General features: G+C 40.0%; 1 protein-coding gene across 1 annotated transcript in view; it reads left to right on the top strand.

Annotated features, from left to right (window-relative positions):
* The first annotated feature begins 480 nt into the window (after positions 1-480).
* Positions 481-21,261, top strand: part of ST6GALNAC5 (ST6 N-acetylgalactosaminide alpha-2,6-sialyltransferase 5) — a 73,716-nt gene continuing 52,935 nt past the window's right edge. The window contains exons 1-2 of the mRNA XM_050900862.1: positions 481-510; positions 1,189-1,410. Of these exons, the coding sequence (XP_050756819.1) occupies positions 496-510; positions 1,189-1,410 (237 nt within the window). The 5' untranslated portion in view covers positions 481-495. The remainder of the gene's footprint in view (positions 511-1,188; positions 1,411-21,261) is intronic.

Below are 21,261 nucleotides of genomic sequence, written 5' to 3'. Positions count from 1 at the left end.
TTTCCGCTAGGGAAAAATAAAAATAATGTAATGTGAGGGTCGTGCCCCGGTGCTAGAAGCAGGACAGAAGCCTGGGCCGAGGGGGGGGAGCCCCTGCCCGCTCCGCTCGCCCGGCGCGCACCGCGGGCCGGAGGGGCGCCGCCCGCCCGGTGCCCGCCGGGGCCCGGAGAGGCACCGCCCGCCCGGTGCCCGCCGGGGGCGCGGTGCCCGCCGCAGCGATCGCCGGCGGAGCAGCGCGACCGAGAAGGAGGCAGAAGTTAACTTCCACCTGCCCTGAAGCCGCCGCTGCGCCGGCAGGAGGAGGCGGAGGCGGAGGCGGAGGCAGGCGGGGCAGCCGAGGACCCGGCTCTGACAGGCTCCGAGGGTCCGGCCGGGTGTAATTCCCCCCTAATCCCCGCCACGGCGGCGCTTCCCTGGCCGAGCCATGTCTGCGGCTTCCCCGCCATGCCGAGCCTAGCGGGGAGCGGGAGGACTGGCGGCCGGGAGGCACACAAAATGAAGACCCTGATGGTAAGTGCATTGTTGGCACTGCTCATCCCGGCTCCGGCGGCGGGGAGGAGAGGAGCGGCGCGGAGCGGAGCGGGGCTGCCCCGGGCACCCTGCACACGCTCCAGCCTTCCCCGGGCTGCATCCCCTCAGCTCTTCGGGATCGCGCGAAGGCGAACAAAACCCCGGCGGCGGCGGCGAAGAACTTTCCGCCTGCTTTCTTTTATTCGTGTTGCTCGTGGTTTGGGGATTTTGTGTGTATGTGTGCATTTTAAGGAGCGTATATAAAACCGATCTGCTTAAAGGACGAGGCTGGAGGTAGCTGCGCGGGGCGGGGGGGGGGGGGGGGGTAGCGCTACAATCCCCGATACTCGTTAAAATGCACGAATGAGATGCCCAAAGGGGGACGGCTGCATGGAAATGAGAGGCGCGGGGGAGCCGGGCACACCGACAGGAGACGAGGCAAGGAAGCAGGGCTGGGGGAGAGGGAGGGAGGCAGGGGAGCGGGCCGGCGAGGGGGCAGGAGGAGGAAGGAGGGGGTTCCCCAGTTCTCTTCTCGCACTTTTGCCCGCTCTCTGGCGGCGTGAAACTTGCCGGCGCCGCAAGTGCGCCGGCGGGGAGCGGTGCGCCCCGGTGGGCCCCGCGGCGGGGGGAGTCCGGTGCCCCGCGGCGCTGAGCCGCCTCTCTCTCTGCCCCCCGCAGCGCCACGGGCTGGCCGTCTGCTTGGCGCTCACCACCATGTGCACCAGCTTGTTGCTCATGTACGGCGGCATCGGCGGCGGCGGGGGCCACCCGGAGCCGCGGCGGCGGCAGCAGCAGGTGGCGGCGGTGCCCAGCCGCCCGCCGGGACGCGGCCAGCACCAGCCGGCGCTCCCCGTCGGGGCCGGCCTCCTGGAGGGCTACATCAGCGTCCTGGAGCACAAGGTGAGCCTCCGGCCGCGGGGCCGCCCCTCTCACCCGGCCCTCGGGGCAGGTGGGGACCCCGCGCTGCCCCGTCCTCCCAAGGGGGCACCCGACCTGCAAAGCTCTCCTTTCTGCTCTCTGTGAGATGGCCGGTCCCCCTCGGTCGGATCGCGGTGCCCTGGCTGCCTCGCTGTCGGGGCTGGCTTCTGCAGCCTTTGGGTGCCGTTGCACCTGGCCCCGAGTGCATGGATTAACGGGGTCAGGACCCGGTGTCCAGCCTGCGGTTAGGCCTTTGTGGAGTATTGGTTATCTGTCTCCTCCCTTGTCCACTAGAAGATGGAGGGTGAAGTGTTTTGTTTCTGGTGTTGGATGCTAGAGGTACAATACAAATGTATGTTTATGACGATATTAGGAAGCATTAAGGAAGGAAGTTTCATTACTGGAAGGGAAAGTCAATAGGTAGGTGTTTATTCTTAGCTCATTTTGTCTGGGAGACCGAAGAGAACTGTATCTCGTGCACAAATGACCTTTCCATCCTCCTCCTGGGAAGCAGAAGCTGTCAACCATAGTCTCCATCCTAGAAATTGGGGGCATCTCTTTAATGGTGAACAAAATGATGTCCCTCCCCTTGACACAGGAATTACCAGGCTGGATTGTCAGATTGTAATACCCGTTTACCAGAGATAGGCAGACTAAGCTTTGATATCTCACAGGACAGACGTAATGACATAAAGCGAGCAAGGTGGCACATCCATGCTGAAGAGATACTCGAGCTTCAGTAATTTTCTCAGAAGGCAGATTGCTCTGTTTCTTGTGCAGTGTTAAGTTTGTTGCATTTACCTGGAAACTCCAAGGACCCCCTCTGCCAAAACCCCAGGTAATGTTTAGTACACATACTTCTTGCAGTAAAAATTTACTGTAAAAAATAAGCAAGGGAAGTGAGGATTCTCAGCTTTCTCATGTTTTCACATCCAGACTGACATCTTTCTGAAAGATACGTTGTCAAACAAGTTACTGGGCTCAGTTTAGAGGTACTGTGTGAAGACTAGTGACTTTGATATACAGAGATTTTTATTGTTCCTTCTGGCTTCACTTTCTATGCAAGAGTTATCTGTAGGGCTCTTAACACAGAAAAATAGCTCATGATGGTCCCTTGTAGGCTTTATTTACTTTCTTACATGGTTCTCCTGGAAATTCTCAAATGTAATGTCTGTATAGAAAAAGCAAGTTTGGCCATGGGGCTTCTTGCTGTGTGAGGTGTTCTCTTGTAATTCTTTTGTTCTTCTTGAACATGACTGTAGTGATGAGATATAGGTATATATGCACACAATTTTTGTAAGCAGTAATAATTGAAAAGGCATCTGTGGGGTTTTTAGGGTGTATATGTGACTAGCCCTCTGACACTGGTAACCCCTTACATGGGTTTCTCCTGACTCCCAAACACCCCTCATTAATAGAACTTACTTAAAATCACTATTCTGTGTTTATTATTTTCCAGGGTAATTTTAATGTTTCCCTGTGTTTTGGAGAAAGCTGATCCTCTGGCTTTTTAATATATCGTAATATGGCCCAAAACCCACAGATACTCCATTTCTGAATTTCATTTCACATAGCTCATGCCTCACAGTAATAATCTGCTGAAGGTGTAATAACTTTTCCACGTAACTTCTGTGGGTCAAAAAGAAGATTGTGCAGTCCCTGCTGTGTTCCCAGCTTGCTTTATCGTATTTTAATGCACATGAGATCATGCAGAGAGCTGTGCTACTGTGGTATACAGAGCAGTGAGGACACCATATTACCATGAGGACATGATGGGGGAGGGAAGGGCTTTGACTCTTAATAGTGTATTTGTTTTGGTAATTTAACAGACCCATATATTTAACATGGATTTACAATCCCAGAATACCTAGGTTTCCTGCAGAATAAAAAATGGAGAATGCAAAAGATCATAGGCATTAATGGTTTGGAAGAAGAAAGATGCAGGATCGGTGATGATGAGAATAGGGAGAGAGATTGCAAGAACTGAGAAATGGTGAAAAATTTTCAGAGAACATGTTTTTTGGGTGAGACACTGCACACTGCAGAGAAGACAGCTTAAATAGCAAGCAGCATAAAAGTCCAGCCCAAAGTGAGAGAAAATGAAGGAATCAGGGAGGTTTAAGGAATATTAGGAGAGCTACAAGAAGAGAGCAAGATAAAATTCTGTAGCTGTGAGAAGGACATGATATTTGAAGAGACAGGGAGGTCTGGAAGGAGATGAAAAGTACCTGTTGTATGAGGACAACAGGCTTGAAAAGGTGAGGGAGGAATGACTTCAGCAATGGTACATGTTATTTTGATGGCACAGAGGTGACAGTGTGAAATGCCAATGGATGGTAGATTTTTCACAATGCAGCTTCCTTAATTTCCCGTATAGAATATTGGGATTATCTCTCAGGTTGAATGACCTGAAGCTGAATGACTGTTATACAAAATTCATCCCTGGTATGTGTTCATGCATGAATGACAGTTAGCAGTAGACTAAATGTCTACATCATTCAGATCTAGGAGCTGAAACATGTTCTTAACTTTAGAAAGACTTTGTTTCTGGATCCCATAGTTTGCTTTAATAGGAAAACCTAGTTTCATGTTTGTGGTGATGTACCCATTCTGATGCATTTAGAGTAAGTATGCACATACACTTAGAAGCTATATGATAAGTACTGAATTTATTATTAATCTGTAATTATAATATGAGTATTGACACATACAGAAGCTGTGCTATATAGTAGTACAGACATTTCTCTTCAGGGATAAAATTTAACAATTGTCCACATTGTGCAATATCATGTATTACAAATGTCTGTTACTACTAGCAATACACCTCATTTAGTGGTGCTGGGTGATCATGTATGGAGAGTATTTGCCAGAAAATCAAGGTATTTAGTAAAGTACCAATGATTTTGAAATACAGCTTGCAATATTGTAATTACCAATTATTTTCCTCCTTTTATTTTATGTTCAGTAGGAATTGTAGTTCCTCATCCATCCTGTCAAGATAAGCAGGCAGTCTCTGAGAATACAGCTAAAATATGTAACATTCTTTTTACTGGGTTGGAGAGTCTTTTTGCAGGAGTCTCTTGTCACTTGGTCAGATTTGTGATATTTTGTTTCTTAGTGCTTTGCCTTTATGGTTTCTGCAAGCCCATTTTTACCTGAATCAAGCAGCAGAGATCAGAACCCATGTTCTTAGCTTTAGCAGCCTTTCACAGTTTAGCAGTGCAAACTTCGTTTTTGTTGAACTGAACTCTTAAAACAAGAAAATTGAGAAATGCAGTGGATTCAGAGATTGGTTCTTGGCATTTCGCCTCTGCATGTCCCAGAGCAACAGCAGTTGACAGTCATTGTTGATAGATGTTTGAAATGAATGAATGATACTTTTTTTGTTCCCAATAGCCAGATGTTTATATCCTAAAAACTCTCACATTTGGAACAGAAAACATGGTTTGCTGATAGTTGCTATTGAGAGGTCAAGGACCAAAATGAAGTGGAGAAGTAGCAGCTACCCTTCGAGGAGCTGTTGCTTCCTACAGAGGCACATTGGCAGAGTGTAGCACTTCTTAGCTATTGCATCTGTTCTGCAATTAGAAAAAACAAGAGTCTCAGACTGTCAAACTAACATCTTTCATGAATTCTTTGAGTGTAATCCTGAAATTAAAGAGGTTTTGTCACTGGCATCGAGGGAAGCAGAATTACGCTCTTCTGTGGGGAGGCATGGGGATAAGACTTTCTGTTGATTTATCATAGTGCTAGCAAGAAATTACAATGCTAGTATTTTTAAAGCAATTACTGCATACAAATAAGAGACTGTTAATGAAAGCAGGAAACCTAGCACTATTCCAGAACTTGCAAGAAATAAATATTTAACCATTATATTACTATTCTGAAATTAATGTGAGAACATGTCTCTGGATAGTTAAAAAGCTTTTTACCCAGTATTGACTCAAAAGTTGGCACTGCAAATAAAATATGAGTTTGTCACGTATGTAATTGAAAAATATTTCAAGCCATCAAGGATTTTGTTTCTTAGAAAATGAAAAAAACCATATCAAAATCAATCTTGCAGACAAAATGTATGATTTATTAGAACCACATTTAAATACCTTAAGAGAGCATTGAGGTCAACATGATAATTTAAGTGATCACAATGATTTCTTAATTTATGATAACGTAAATTATCATATGCAAAGAAATCTTTGTGATCCCTTTAAATTAATGCAGATCACAGAATAGTGTAGTTAATGAGGTGTTTGAGGAAGAGTCATTCTGCAAATAGTTCTATAGCTCCTTAATCTCTGAGACACAATAAGTTGTTCTGGGATGAAACTATTTTTTCCAGGATAGTAAACTTTGTGCACTTAAAATAGGAGGGGAATCTTGCCATGTTTTATATTCTTTTTAATAAGTATTAGATAGAAAGAGTTTGGAATTTTAGTTTTTACCTAAATAGTTAAACCATTTGATGGTTTTGGGCTGAATACTTTGTGGGGGGGTCACTAAACCAACCTTCATAACTAGCTTATGTGGAGATGGGAAGGAATTAAATTATTTTGAGGGGTTTAGTGTCTTTCAAATGAATTTATTCACAGAATCATAAGATATCTTACAACAAAACAGCTTGTCTTGCCTGAGATGGGATCGAGCCCGCTGAGTTGAAGTAAACCATGTACCATGATCTCATGACATGTTCCTATTTGCCTCTGAAATTCTTACCTGCAAAGGAAGGAGCACAGACTTTATTATGCAGTTGAGTATTTGATGGAGCTTTTATTATGTGAAAGATCCACAAGGGGGAGACTTTTTTCTAGAATAACCTTGTTGGGGGACACTTCCATCTGTCGGAGATCTGGGCAAGATGTGAGTCCAAAAAGCCTCTTATTCAGTGTTTTGTTGGCTTCTTGGCTTTTTTTTTTTTGTTTTGAGGTACTGTAGTTACCTTTTACACTGATAAGCTGTAGGTTTATTAAAACCCTCATAAAGTTGACAGAGTTAAAAAAAAAAAATTAGGACCATGACAGTCGGAGAATATAACTGAATATCCACACGCACAGAGCAGAGACAATTGTTTTACCAGATTTACCCAACATTTGAGTAATGACTATCTTGTGCTTTATATTTTCTTGCTTTTGAGCTACTGCAATAGTGTGCTTTTTCAGCCTAACAAATCATAATACTGGATTCATTCATTTTGATGACCCTTGTCTAAAATTCTTAGCAGCTTCTGTGTGCACTAGGTGATAATACCTGGTGTGCAATACAGAGCCCACAACAATGGTAGGAAATGATGGTACATTTTCCTGTTTTCTAGGTTGCTTGGCACCTCTGCAAAGAACCAGTAGTCCTAGCCTGGCACTGTTCCTACTTAGAATATCTTGAAATATTTTCAAATGTTTACATACAGGTATCAGTTAGCTGTGCAGTTTATGCATTTCTTTTTTGAAAAAGGCCATATTCTGTAGTTGGACAATTTTTTAATAGAATTCTGACGCCAGTGTCTGCTTGAAAGAAAACACAAATGTTAGCTATCAGGATAATAAAAACAAGTAATATTTTATGGTTATTGCTATTGCCTAATTCTTTCTAAAATAAATGCCATTAAGGATGAAATCTAACTAGTAGAGGTAGTGAGTCCAGGCAGAGGTCGGGACCTGTTGCTTCAAAGAATTGTCTAAAAAGAGTACAGGTACTATTAAATGTTCAGATGTCCCTGAAAATTGAAAGATGTTTGGTATGCATCTAATACATGATGTTAATACATGGTGTTATTACATTCATTCATGTAATGTGATGCATAAAAACCTACCCAATCACAAACTAGCTGTGTTCTGATCATTTCCTGGTTATTGAGAAGATAAAGGAGAGTAAATCATCATCATTATACTGAAAACAGAGAAAGTATTGGAGTTTATACCAGGTGAAGATCTTGCCCCATGTAATTTGTGACATTTTGTGATGTAGCTTTATTCTTTCATAGGAACTGAAGCAAAAAGATTATTTCAGAGTCTGTATCACAAAATCTTGATGATTGATATCAGTACAAACATAAATAGTAGGTAGATGGTCAGGTCAAGACAGTTAATGCAGAATTGTGTTTTAATTTTCTCACATTTTAAAAAAGTCACATCTCACAGCAGTATCTGATACCATGAAATTGGTCATAATATGTTATTTTGTTTTTACAACTGACTAAGACAAAGTTCTTTTTTTCTTTTTTTTTCTTCGTAGAACAAAAATTGCAGAAGCATGAAGATGTTTTTATTTATTTTGCACTTTCCTTTTTTGATTGATTCTGGATTATAGCATTTATCCTGAATCGTGACAAGTGAAGAATGAGTAAATATGCTCTTTCTTGTTTTATGAATATCCTATGCATCATATTTTAATAAGTGGGTGCTGTCTATTTCCCTTGTCTGCTTCCCTATCTTCTTTTGTGAACATGCAAACTTCTTCATTCGATGGACATGCAAAATACTTCCAGGCAGGGAATTGGTGACACTTTGTCTGCTAGTGAGATTTGCCTGTCTCTCATGCAAAACCCCTTAATTTTTTTTTCTTTTCATTTTCATCATTAGTTTCAATGACCACATTTATATTTCTCTATGTGCTGAAGTATATTATATTTGATAACCATTTAAAGTTACCACATTGTGCACTTTTTTTACACAGTCTTTCACTGTGAGCATTTTCATCTTCCTGTGAAGACAAAGTGTTCTTTTGAAGGGTTTTAATCCTTAGTGGAAGCAAGTCTGAACTAAATGAGATTTTCAATGACTGGAAATGGAATTTTTGTTCACAGCTGATGGATATCTCTCAATAGAGTTCCTTAAGTTCTCCCTTTCTGCTTGTCCTAGGGCATAAGTGGATACTGAGTGTCATCCTAACTATGTGATATCCTCAGAACAATAGACTGCAGGTAGTTTCCTTTTCCCGGTGACCTTCCTTATTAGTTAAACCTGTATTGCTCAGTAACACTCCGTATGCACATCCTTGACGCTGAGGTGGCATTGATATGAAGAACGCAGTGTATTAATTGAACTTCTAATTAGGGCAATTATGATAAAATCAGCAGTTGTTTGGTGCTGATATAAGCAAATGTGACAGCACAAAAGCTACTTCGAACGTGAGGCGAAGCATCGTGATGTTTCACCTCATTCTTTTTCACCTCATCCCTAAGCAATCTCCATTAGTCATCACTCTCTTGCTCTAATAGTTAAAGCTTAAACTGTTAAGACCAGGTTAATTACTGAAGTTTGCTATCAGCTGGAAAAACAAGTATTTTCAGTTCAGAAACTGCTATTAATTGTTCTCCATTGTCATTCTGAAAATATCCAAATACAGTTAAGAATAAGAGTCACATAGGAAGTGAGGGGACAAGTCAAAGGTGAAACCTTCTGCTTTCAGAGAGTCTGTTTGCAATAGAAGTGCAAAATACAAATGGAGAAGTGGAGCTCTGAGGTGTTATATGAAAGACAGAGTTGGGCGCTGAGAAACACGTACACATTCCTATAGAAAATATACCACATTTGAACCGAGGTTAGGCAAATCTGGTAATACTGTTAGTGCCTGGACTGTATTCAGAGAGACATACAATGTAGGAGAAGCACAATGTATATATTAAGTGCAATAATAAATAATAGATTCTTACTGGAACCTTGTAAGAAAACTTCAGAATAACATTGGGTTCTTTTAAAATACAGAGGGGGCAAACTGATATATTTAATAGATGACTAGAGTATTTTTTCACAGTGACAGCAAACTAGTGCAAAATGTTCATTGTCCAAGAAAAGAGAGTAGTAATGGGTTTATATGGTATACAGGCAGCATAGGTCAGGTTTTCTTAATTCAGATTTAATAATCTGGACTGTTTTAAGTAACATAGAACAAGAATATATAAATGTGTACTTCGTTGTTGAATACAACACGTTAAGAATTCATTGCAGCTGTAGAAAAATTTCCATTACAGAATGGATGGCTTAGTAAGAAATAACCTGGAAAAGAGGAGGAGAATGTTTCTCAGTAAACAGTCAACACATTTGGAATATGCATTTTTGTTTAACAAATATTTTATTTTAGTATGTTATTAGCATCCTCAGGTATTGGCATGATGTTAATATTGCAGCAACAAAAGATTCTGTAAATTTTGTACTGTTGGACAGTATTAAATTAGAATATATCTTGCCCTCAGCTACAGCAGGTCATAAAAGTAGATGTAATAACACTTAGCAGAGCATCAGTCTAAGAGTTATCTCTAAGGAAAAGAAAAATTCAACCATGCAAGTTTGTGCAAATGTACATCTGTATCAAGCTTTGTGCGCAGGAAAGTTAAAGGACTATTGTTACGCTTAAGAAATGGCTCTCTGAGAAGTAGGCTTCTAGAGAGTGCATTCATTACCAAGTACATGCTGCTTACCAGTTTGCCTGCATGAGGTTAAAACCTTTTCTCCCAGTTTGAGACACCAGGCTGTGTTTTGTAGATAGTGATGTGAGTTACATTCAGGCTCGTTATCTTCTAAACTTTCTCGCCTGCATTGCATTCTCTGTGGGTAGACATTTTTATTCTGTTTCAATGAAATTCACCCTTGTGACTTCTACGAAACATAAGCATCTGAGGAAGCACATAATCGAGGCAACTGACAGGAAGGTAGCACGAGCACGTGGTTACGGGCTAATAAAGTGTAATGCAGAGATCCCAAAGCTAGTGGAGGCTGGGTCAGTAAGTCTATGTAGTGTAGTTCGAGACAGGCTTGTTTTAGCTTGAATTTGAAAGCAGAGTAGTCACACTGTATCTGAGCAAGTAAATCCTGACCTTTGGCAGGTACATTTCTTCTGGAGCTGGGCTGGCTCGGCACTGTGCTTTCTGTGTTATTCAGGGTCACACAGGGTGCCTAGGGAATGGTGGTACAGATATGCCCAAAACATTTCTGGACAATTCTGAAGTGCAGTGCCAGGGACTGAAACTACATTTGAAATACTAGCTGTTCTTTAACTTTAGCCATCCAAACTATATACATCTTGTATTTGCAGAGATTGAACATTTGGCCACAGGAAAGATATGTTTAGAAAACATTATGATTTCCAAGACTTGTCCGTAATCCTTATCAGAAAGCTTTTGGCCAAATGCATGGAAGCAGTGCTCTCCCAACCTTATCCTCAGTCTTTATGCAGAGTGCAGAGGTTCACAGGGAGTACGTGCCATTGTACAGCCTTTGCTGTCCCTTCCCTGCTCCGCTCTAGCTTTCAGTATGGCATCTTTGGGTCAGTGCTTCAGACACTTGGCTAAATTTCATCCTTGGAGATTAGAAGAATGACAAACGTGCTCCTAAATTTTGTTGCTGTCCATTTCATTCCTAATGCTACTGTAAAAGGGTTAGTTTTACACATCTCAGCATATTGGTTGACTCTAAAATAGGAACATAAAACCTCAAAATACAGCCAGTGGTCTGACTGCAGCTGCCAGAGTGATGCAGAGTTAATACTGCCTGTTATTCCTCAGCTCATCTGCCTGTGCCTGGATAATTGTAGGTGAACTCCTCTTTTTTAAAAACAAAACATAACAAAATACTTTGTGTTTTATTTGGATAATTTCTTTCTTAACATTTATATTCCATAAAATGGTCATTATTGATATTATTGATGACTATCCAAAATACATTTTACAAATTATAAACCTATGGCAAAGTCACTGCTATTTCCATTTGTTCATCTACTTACGTATTCTCTTTGTAACCCTGCTCCGGATATCTTTCTGTTTTTAATAGTGATTCATGAGCCTTACGAAGACTGAGACAGTTTGTTAGAATATTGCTCACATTATCCATCAGAACTACTTTGGACATGAATGGGACTATACATAATAACCAGCACTTCAGTAAGGGTTTCCCCTTCTTGCCGAGTGCCAGCTGACATGATGTCTAAGCATATGTCTATATGGGATTTTGCCAGCAGACGAGAGCATGCTCTGCCCTCCCTTTGAGCTGGTTGGAGATGTACCGGCTCTGCTCTGGCAGCTGAGTAGCTGCAGTTAGCGTGTTGCTAAGCCAAAACTAATAAGCTTGACTGAGAGGCAGGGTTTATTATCTTGGGCTCAGCAGCATATTTAGTGTGGTTATGTAGCTTATACCATAGAGCTTCTCTGTGTCCTAGCATCTCGACGCATGGGCAGAGCTTGCTTGTGGTTGGTTGTACAGAGCATGGTCAGCATTTGCTTGCATCTCCCTGCAAAAACCTGCTAGTCCATATCCTAATGGTTTCCTAACGCTGCTCCAGAGGAGTGTTTTCAGTCCTCTGCCACACCACCAGGAATTTCGTACCTAATACAATTGGAGAATATAAGTACAACCTACAGATTTATTATACAATTGCACACTTCTAAGTGTTCAGTCAGAAGTCTTTCTTACATACCTCACAGTACTCTTGTTACTTAAATTTTGGTCATTAGATTGCCACGTTTAGTACACTTAAAAAAAAAGACTTTTTCAGCATTTCTCTTTTGCACAGCAGCCTAATATGATAGATGATGTTGTGGAACATGTTTTCAAAGTTTGAAATGAGACCCTAAATTAAGTTCACAGTGCATGATTTAGTCATCTAAGTCACCATTTATGACAAAATCTGCCGTTTGCACTGGGTACATACTTATCAAAGAAAAGATTTTAATTGCTTTGCTTTAGAAAATCATGTTTGAGAGTGAAGCTAAGATTTTTTTTTTTCCTTGTAACATGGCTATTTCTTGTAACATAGGTTATTTCATTTGTAATGTTTGTGTTTCAATTTGTGTTTTCTAGTATTCTTACCATGTATATTTCTTTGGAAATGTTGACAACTGTATCTTAATTTTGGTCAATGAAGAATTTTTGCTGATAGGATATTTAGTAATATCTTCACTAACGTAAGACTGCTGAGCCTTAACGTTAGTCTTTCCGCATGTAATTATCATATTAATAGATTTAATTTTGGTTTGTCTTAATTTTTATGAATAGCCAAAAGCTCTGTTTTTTTACAAGTAGAATCAAAACTAGAGCTAAATTCTTCACTTTCACTGTATCTGCTTTATGCCTCGGTAGCAGTGCAAAGAAGCAGTGAACCTACTTATAGCTAAGCTGAATATTCTTTCTCAGGAGTAGTGTTGGTATATAACTGATGGTTTAAGGGCATAAATGAGGTACTTTGTGCAGCTGGTAGATGTGGAGGAGGGATATCAGGGCCAGGAGGGTATCTCTGGTATTAATGTGTCTGATTTCTTTCAGCACAGTGATCCCTTTTGATCGGCAGCAATTTGTGCAATACAGAACAGCTTTCAGGGTGTCTTTAATTATGCCTGTGGACATTTTGGCCTGGAAAGAGAAATGAGGTTTTAGAATCACCTTTCACTCCCAGCTGTGCTGATTTGAAACTTCGGACAGCTTGTCACCCACCTGTAAGTGCAGGGATCATGTTTCTGCTCTCAGGAAAGACACTGAATGTGCAGCACCCTGGGCTTCAGTAGAAGGTGCAGCTGGCTCTCAGTCTTTCCGTCAGAGCTCTCACTGCTGTCAAGATGGAATAGCAACATATCCTACATATACATATACATATAACCTGTAATAGCACATATCTTCAGATCAAATCTAGATTTGAGACAATTCACAGGACCTGAAAACCTGTCTTCGAGGTTTCATATTGATATGGAATACAGTGAAATGGCTGCGTTAGGAGCACCTTAGAAAGAGAGTTTATGCTAAAAACAGACAGAGCCATTATGCTTATATCAGTGCTCTCAGACACATATAAATTGATTGATGATAAGATGCATCAGCTTTATTAAAGTTTCTCAGAAATGATTTTTTATGATTATGCCACTTCCTAGGGATATTTGTCAGTGTGTTATGAGATGACATATCCTATTTGTAGTGCATAATGTGAAAAAAATCGTTTTAACATGACAATTAGTGTCCTAACATTTGAACTTTCAGGTATGATGGTTAATTTTCACAGTCTATAGCAAATAAAAAAAGAAGATTAATTCCACTTGAAGGTGCAAGAGGTGATCTCAGCCATGTCATACTAAGTCCAAGTTCTCAAGACTTTTTAAACTTGAGCGTATTGCTCACAGGAAGTGCGTGAAAACCTTGTGACTGAGATCAGAGGTAAAACCAGCAATAACAGAGCAGTGTATAAGCCAGTTTAGCTGAAATTGTAGTCCCATCGCCTCTTGATTGTGGATGATGAGGTTGCATCTGCTTGTCTTTTTTTTATTGGAATTACTTTTTTGTGTACCAGTCTGTGCAAAGCACCGAGACTTTGAAATTCAAAACAAAAGTAATCTTTAAAAAATAGTAAGTTTTATAGTTCCTTTTTGTTTCCTGTGGAAAACAAATAGCTCTGTCAATTTTTTTTTTGTTTGTTTCATATCCCATACTTTACATCAGTAAAACTACTGAAAATTACATTACACTCTGTTTATTAAAGTTGTGCTCCTATGCAGTAATACACATAAGACATACTGCCTTAAGGATTAAGTTAAGCTCCTTTGTCAGGCCTGTTGGTATGGCAGGACTGTTAATCTTTAACTGTCAGAGTGTGGTTAGATCCTTCTTTAGACTGAGGCCATGTCTAAGTGCAAAGAAATTAAAACGAATCAACTCTCCTAGTATTTACGCCTTCATATTTTTGCACAGAGCAATCAATAAAAAGAGAAGCTGTGTTAGACTTACATATTTCTATAAGAAGATTGCATTTCAAGCTCTTGTTTAGCAGCATCATAATTTACTTTAGGTTTATGCTTGTGAAATACGAAGACAAAGCTGACAGAAAGTGTTCAAAATATTAAATTCATGAAAATAAGATGCGCAGTGGGTGACAGCTCATTGAAAGGAGGACAGGGGAAATTTTGTGAACCTACATTTCCTAATTAAAATTCCATAGAGTTGTCTACAGTATGTTCATGTTTTATTACATCAGTAATTACTCTTACATTTTCCTTTCAAATTACAACATTAAGTTGCAAAAGGAGAAATGTGCTATAGTTGCAGCATATTTAGACAAGGCAAGACTTGAAACAAAACTGTATGAAAAGAATGGTGAACTGGGAGGCAAAGTTAAATTCATTGTGAAAGATTAAAGCTAATATTTTAGCCCCAACAGGGTATAAAACTGGTAGTAAGGAGCAACAGTATTGTGCTATAGGTAGCAAAGGTTTGCATTTCACTGTGGATGTCTGTACCATTTAATTAATGTTGTCCTAGCTAAAACTTGTGAAGAAGGATTTATTAATAATTATCTGATAATAGCCAACTAGTGCAATTTGTGCAAATATTCATTCAAAGTGGTAACACAATCATCCAATGAAGTGATACAGGTTATATGTTGAAGCAGTAGGTAAAATATACGACAAAGAAGCTTTTGAGTTTGGTAGATGCCTAGATTCTACTTTTGTAATCAGGCTATATTTTTTGAAATAATAGGAAAAGAAACCCTCAACAAGTAATTTTCTTTCGCATTGTCCTTCAAATATAGGTTCAAGTGGCTGTTTTTATATTTTACACACATATAACCTTCCCATTTTCTGAAACAAGAGGTTCTTTCCCTCAACTTATTAAATAATAATACTTTGTATTTACATATCACCTTGCTTCTGAGGATCTTCAAGTGCCGTAGAAGCATTAAATGGAGACTCCTGCCTTAAAGTACAGGAGTATTAATTCCTTATGACATAGGGGGATAGTGAAACAAAAAAGTTCAAACCATAGTTTTGACCTTGAGTGTCCAGCGAGGAATTTCATGTAGGAGTTTGAAAAGTGCTGAAATGTTGAAAACTGAGGGGACTCAACCTCGGGATAGGTGCACAAGCAATCAGTTGAGATACCTGACTTTCATGCATGACTTGGAAATGAAATTTCAGACCTTGTTTTATATAACACTGAAGTTATATACAGTGGATTGGGAGAGTTACGTACCTGAAATGAATTTGAGATACCTATTCTGCTGTGTAGAGCTGCCCAACAGAAAAACACTTAAGTGCACTTTCAGTCCAGCCCTTCTGCTTGGACAGGATCATGGTGGAGGATGGTTTAGCCCAGATAAAAGATAACAAAAGAGAATGCAATTTGTGGTCTTGAGTTGGTGATCTTACATGGAAATGGTGTGTAAAGCATTTGAGTTCCTGCTCCAGAAGCTGTTGAAGCACATATTTTGAGAAGCCCATAAATTGGAGATTGCAGCATTACCTTGTAACTTTCCAAAGAGCTTTCTAATCTGTTTTATCGAACTGTGTAACTTCCCCGACTTCATCATATGTGGCGATGTTAGATGTCCTGCGAGGCTGCCAGATTTAGGCCCTGTCAGATCATAGTCAGACACACAGAAAGAGCAGTCCTTAAGCACAGATTTAGATGGTAGCTGAACAAGGCTTCTGAAGACCACATTTCTGGTTTTGGCTTTCAAGTTCTGTCAAAGTGTCATCGACTATGTCTAAGACACTGAGATCTCACTCTAAATTAGTACACAGGCACTGAAATAAATGACCTGATTTTCAGACCATGTTGAATCGCATGCATTTTGCAACAACTCTGGTGACTTAGGGCAGGTTAACTCTTTAAGCATGGTATTTGATGTGCGCAGCAGGGCTGCACAGTATTTTGGGCTCTAATAAACTTTAATGGGGTGTGCAAATACAGGCACTGAACAGCATTAAATAGGCAGCCTCGGATCTTTAGGGAAACAGTGTATTCATCATACTGGCACCAACTACTTATACAAAGTTCATTAATTTATTATGCCTTAAAAATATTTGGTATATATTTTATATTGTATTATATTGTGCATTTGGTATCTATTATATGACATTATATTAAAAATATATTCTGTTTAAAAATCAAATATGTGAATTTCATTGATGGGGAGAAGAATCATGATAGCACATCTCAGATTTCTCTTTGCATATTCAAGTAATCCCATCATATTTTAGTGTAAAGAAAAATAAAATCCTTGCCTGACTGCAGAAGACGACCAACAAATAGGATGATGTAAAATGTATTTGAATACCAATGTTGTGCTTGTATAAAGTACCTGACTGATAGTTTTAGAGTATGAAGTCTATCACAATCCTGTGAAACAAGAACAGTTTGGGAAGAGCAGGAAAAATCTTTCCATATACCTGGAAATATCATGTTTAAGAGCAAAGGTGGAAATAGTCTTTAGACTGCTGCCCGCTCAGTCCTTAACCTCTCTATGAACGCTGATCCAGAGTTTCCTTGGACATTGAGTTGTGGCAAAATCACTTGTGGTGTGACTGTATCTCATCTAGTAGATGAAAACGGTAGGTCTCCTGAAATTCTGTAGACTGTAGGGGCATCCACTGTATGCTTAGTGTTTAGATAGCCCTTGGTTTTCTTTGCCTAAAATTTGCAAAGTCTAAAGAGTAAGTACAAAAATTATAAATACAAGAATACAGATACAAAAAGTTTCAATTATTTTCTGTATAGCAGTAGTGAGATACGAGCAACTGTGTACAGAAATACAGGATTTATGGAGTATTATCTTTGAAAAAAATGAGGGTCCTCTTTCAGGCTTAACATTATGCAGCAGAAGTCTAAATTACCTCAGTTTTCTTTGCTTTCTATGGATTAGGAGTAAATATTTTTTGCTTCCCTTTCAAAGGGTAAAAACAGAGATAAGGCAATTCTGTTCTCATTTAAGTTAGGAAAGTTGGAGAAGAGAACTACAAGTAGTGAATCCTGTTATCATGGATAATAAAACTGCAATAAAAGCTGCACTGCACAGCTTTCAGAGTGAAGGTGTACAAACCAGACCATTCTCATTAGACACTGAAATACACGTATTCCTGCCACAACATTGTAGCTTAAGCTAGATACATGACTCACAAATGGTGAACCCTGACAAATAATCCGTCAAGTGATGTTGAGTCTCTGTCAGGGAAGGCAGCCTCAAACAACTTTTTTTTTTTTCTTTATTATAATCCATCACTTCTTGTTGTGCATCTCCTAATGGTCCTATATTGGCAGACATTCTTGTAACTTTCTCTCTCTTTGTATTTCTTGGGAGAACAAAAGCATAGCATTGGGTGACTAAGGCCATTCCCACATGCTGCTTTGCAGAGCTAAGAAGAGGCACACAAGGTCAGGAAATGCTGCGAATGAAATATCGTTATTCAAAGAGCCCAGTCTTGCTTCTGCTAAAACTCTGTGGAATTCTCCCCTGGAAATCAGCGGAAGCAGGATTAGTACCCAGGTCTGCAGCCCAATCAATTGTTATTAGCAGAGGCTGCCAGTGCTGCGGGTGCAGGCCTGCAAGGTGTTAAGCTTCAGCTACTGATCACTTAATAAAGCACCTCTCTTACGTTGGCTCATAGACTATTTTCTGGCTCTGCTTTGAAGTGTTGAAATCTATAGATCAATAAAATTTGAAGACAGAAAGGGCAAGCAGCATGCAGGGTCAGGCCCTCTCTGTCAGATTCATACAGATTAGGGAAAAGAGTGGGAGGCTGCAGTCTAGGGCTGGTAATTGTTAGGTCCCAAATACTTCCTACACTGAATGTTTCTAAAAATCTTTGTATATAGATCTAATTGTTAAAGGAGCATGGAACTTAGAATACTGCAGAAGAAATTGGAGCCATAGTGTTAATACAGAATTGGAATTGGGGAAATAATTACATTATTTTAAAACATTTTTTAGGATTCTCTGCATTAAAGGGTGACAGCAATAGAAAGTGACACTTGTTTTTCTATCAACAGGTCTAGGTTTTAATAAAGTACAGACTTTAGCAATGCTTATTGTCACATGTTATTTTGATGGTGTCTGTGCAATGACCATTTGTAAGGAATTCCCATTTGAGGGTTGATGTTTCAGTGGTCATCCTCAGATCTGAGGAAATCTGTATGATGTTATGAGTGGTGCCAGGGTTATACTATTGAGGGACACTGAATCCCTGTCTTTTCATTCTTGAAACTAGCATTGAGCTCAAGTCCCAGTGGTGCTCTGAAAGGCCAGAACTTCCTTTCATAAACCACTGACCTTTCTTCTTGATTATCTTTGTGAACTGGTGCTGTCTTTCAGTTAATAGAACTTCGTAATCAGGGAGCTAAGAGGGATAAAATAGAAGTGACTGTTTTTGCTGGTGCTTCGGTGCTAATGTGAGTCCTGAATGCCTTTTAAATATGTTATTCTAAATCCAAGGAAATGGAGAAGGGCACTTGTATGTATTAAAAAGGCTAGGAAAACAAACAAACAAAAAAACCATTTGTCTGATGAGATTGAAGGATGTATCACGCAACTTGAGACTGGAGATACAGGTACAGAAAGCCTTTATGAATGCAAAAATACCAATGCCTTTATTATACTTTTGTATGCTTTTTTGAGAGATTTACTATTTTAAATTTAAATCCTGTTTGTAAATATTACTACACTGCATCTGACTTCTGGTTTAGTCCTGTAGTAGAGACTGAAAGAGAAATTCAAACAGCAAAATATTTGTGGAACTGGACTGTATCACTCGTGGCCCCTGGTGAGAGAGCAGCTCCATGCTATCTCTAAATTTGTTCTCTCCTTTTGGTATTATCCTTTGTTATGGTAAACAGAATAGTTCAATTCTGTACCTTTTGCTGCAGCCTATACTAATGGCTAAGGCAAAGGTTGGTGTGAAGCCATTCTTGGACACTTCACAATGTCTGCCCACTTGAACACCCTTATATAATATTTTAAAAGTATGAAATGGGCTTAGTGTAAAATAGAACCAGGCTAAGTAGTCTTAGTTTGAAATCTTCGGTTATTAAACCGCCAGCTTTTCAATATGAATCTGTGTCTGGATGTACCCCAGGTTTCAGAGAGGGTGCTCCCTCCCAAGAAAATTAAGGCTCCACATCCTGAGATGTTACACTCTTTCCATCAGTAAGGCATATGGTTGATAACTTTGTAGAAGGCATTGGCAGTATATTTTAGGTGAGGGCTGAAACAGTGGTGGTGAAAGCTTCATGTCTCCTAACCTTTGCTCTGGCTCCCACTTTCAAACACTCAACTCTCATTCCTACAGAGGCTGTTGAGAAACAGTGAAGATATAGAACAAATGCTGTCAGCATCCTCATCTGACCACAAATTCAAGAACCCCAAGGAGTGCATTTTCCTGTGTTAGGCAAATTGTTCAAACATTTCTCTAAACACTCACTGCGGACATGTTCTTCTAGGAGTGATACTTTCTACAGGACACACCACCCATGAAATGGTGCTTACCTAATGCTTTGTATTGAAAGCAGCATTTAAAGAAGGCAAATTATAATTTGGCTTTAGCGAGTGATGTTTGGCAGTTCATTTGCTTTCTTAATACGGAAATGAAAATAGTATGACAGTATGTGAGAAATTGTTTATTCAAGGCTGTACAAGAAATAGACTGCTACAAACAGACCTTGCTGTTGTTCCTGGCAATGGACTAATTGGCTCCAAGAGCAATGCAAACAGGACACGGTTACAGAATAAGGTGTTTGTTTATGTTAACATTATTCCTTTAAGCCTTCTTAACAGAGCAGGATCTGAGGTGCCAGGTGCTTTCAAACACAAGGTCCCATTCTATTGATTGTTCTTTTAACATGATATACCTAGCACTTGCATAGCTCTTCCTAAAGTGCTTTGAGCCCTTAGGGTAAAGAATGGATCAGTGTTATGACTCTCGTTTTAAAGATGAAAGATGAAATTCAAAGTGGTAATTTCACTATAAACTAGGCAGCCTATGGATTTGAAGTGATCCACAGGGCTGCTGCTTGGACTGAAAGACAGCCTGCATTGTTTGCTTGGGGATTCTCTATTTCTCGACCAGTGGCTGACCAGGAGGATCCTGACAGCTGATGGAGAGGTACAGCCTGGCTAGCTAGAATAAGACTTACTCAGTTCACATCTGTACCCACACTTGCTGGACCTGCTGCATGTCTGCTGTGGTTGTTTGATGAAAGGCAGCGAATTCTTACTTGTTTAAGGGGTCTGACTTGCAGCCATGAAATGGGATAGAGAGTGAAATTAGATGTTTTCACTTTTGTGTTAAGCATTTGTCCTACAAAGTTGTGTAACTCCAGTGTTAGGTGCTGAATCCCATGTGAAACATCCTTGTCCTTGGAAAACTATTCAGAGAGTGTCACAACCAAGTGTCTGTATTTTGCGTGCGATTGTCATGTTCTTTTTTTGTGGAACGATTCAATGGTGTTAATTTTTATTTTACCCTGTGTAGCATATCTAACTGCAAAAGTAGCAGGCATTCTTTGCTGCCTTTGCTATATACTCCAGTCGTGTATGTGAAATCACCAGTCTTGAAGATATGAGGGAGGAGACACCAGATTCAGTATTTTCTCACTGATAAAGCTTTTGGAAAGATGATTCCAGCTTCTGAAATGGCTCAGTTGTGCCAGTTCAGATTTGCGTTTCAGAATGGTTCATCTCCTTATTTGCAGTAAAAAATGAGGATATGAATGGGATATGTAGTGTTGGGGTATGTGATGGGATACAGATAGGATATGTAATTCATCTGTAGTGAATTTGTGATACATGATGAATTTGGTTTAAAAAAAGAAAAGGTTAGTGCTTTGAAGCCCAATGATGACAATGTAAATCAGGTTTTAGTTATATCGTAGCTGTGTTTACCTCAAATTATTGTGAGATGCCAGTGCTAAAGTGGGACATAGTGAAACATTTGTTCTCAAGTCAGAGAAACTAGCTCCTTGGTCATCTTTTAGTAAAGGTTAAATCCTGTATTGGAAGAACAGTAGTCTTAAAAATGCCGATTGTACTTTACATATCATCTCAGTGTGACTTTTTTTTTAAAAGTTCTTTTTCCTGTGTGTGATTTCCTCATCTCAT

Source organism: Gymnogyps californianus, chromosome 8 (assembly GCF_018139145.2).
Source record: "Gymnogyps californianus isolate 813 chromosome 8, ASM1813914v2, whole genome shotgun sequence".
In the NCBI taxonomy this organism is placed as follows: Eukaryota; Metazoa; Chordata; class Aves; order Accipitriformes; family Cathartidae; genus Gymnogyps; species Gymnogyps californianus.
The sequence above is the reverse complement of the archived record's forward strand: the minus strand, read 5'-3'. Positions and strand labels throughout refer to the sequence as shown.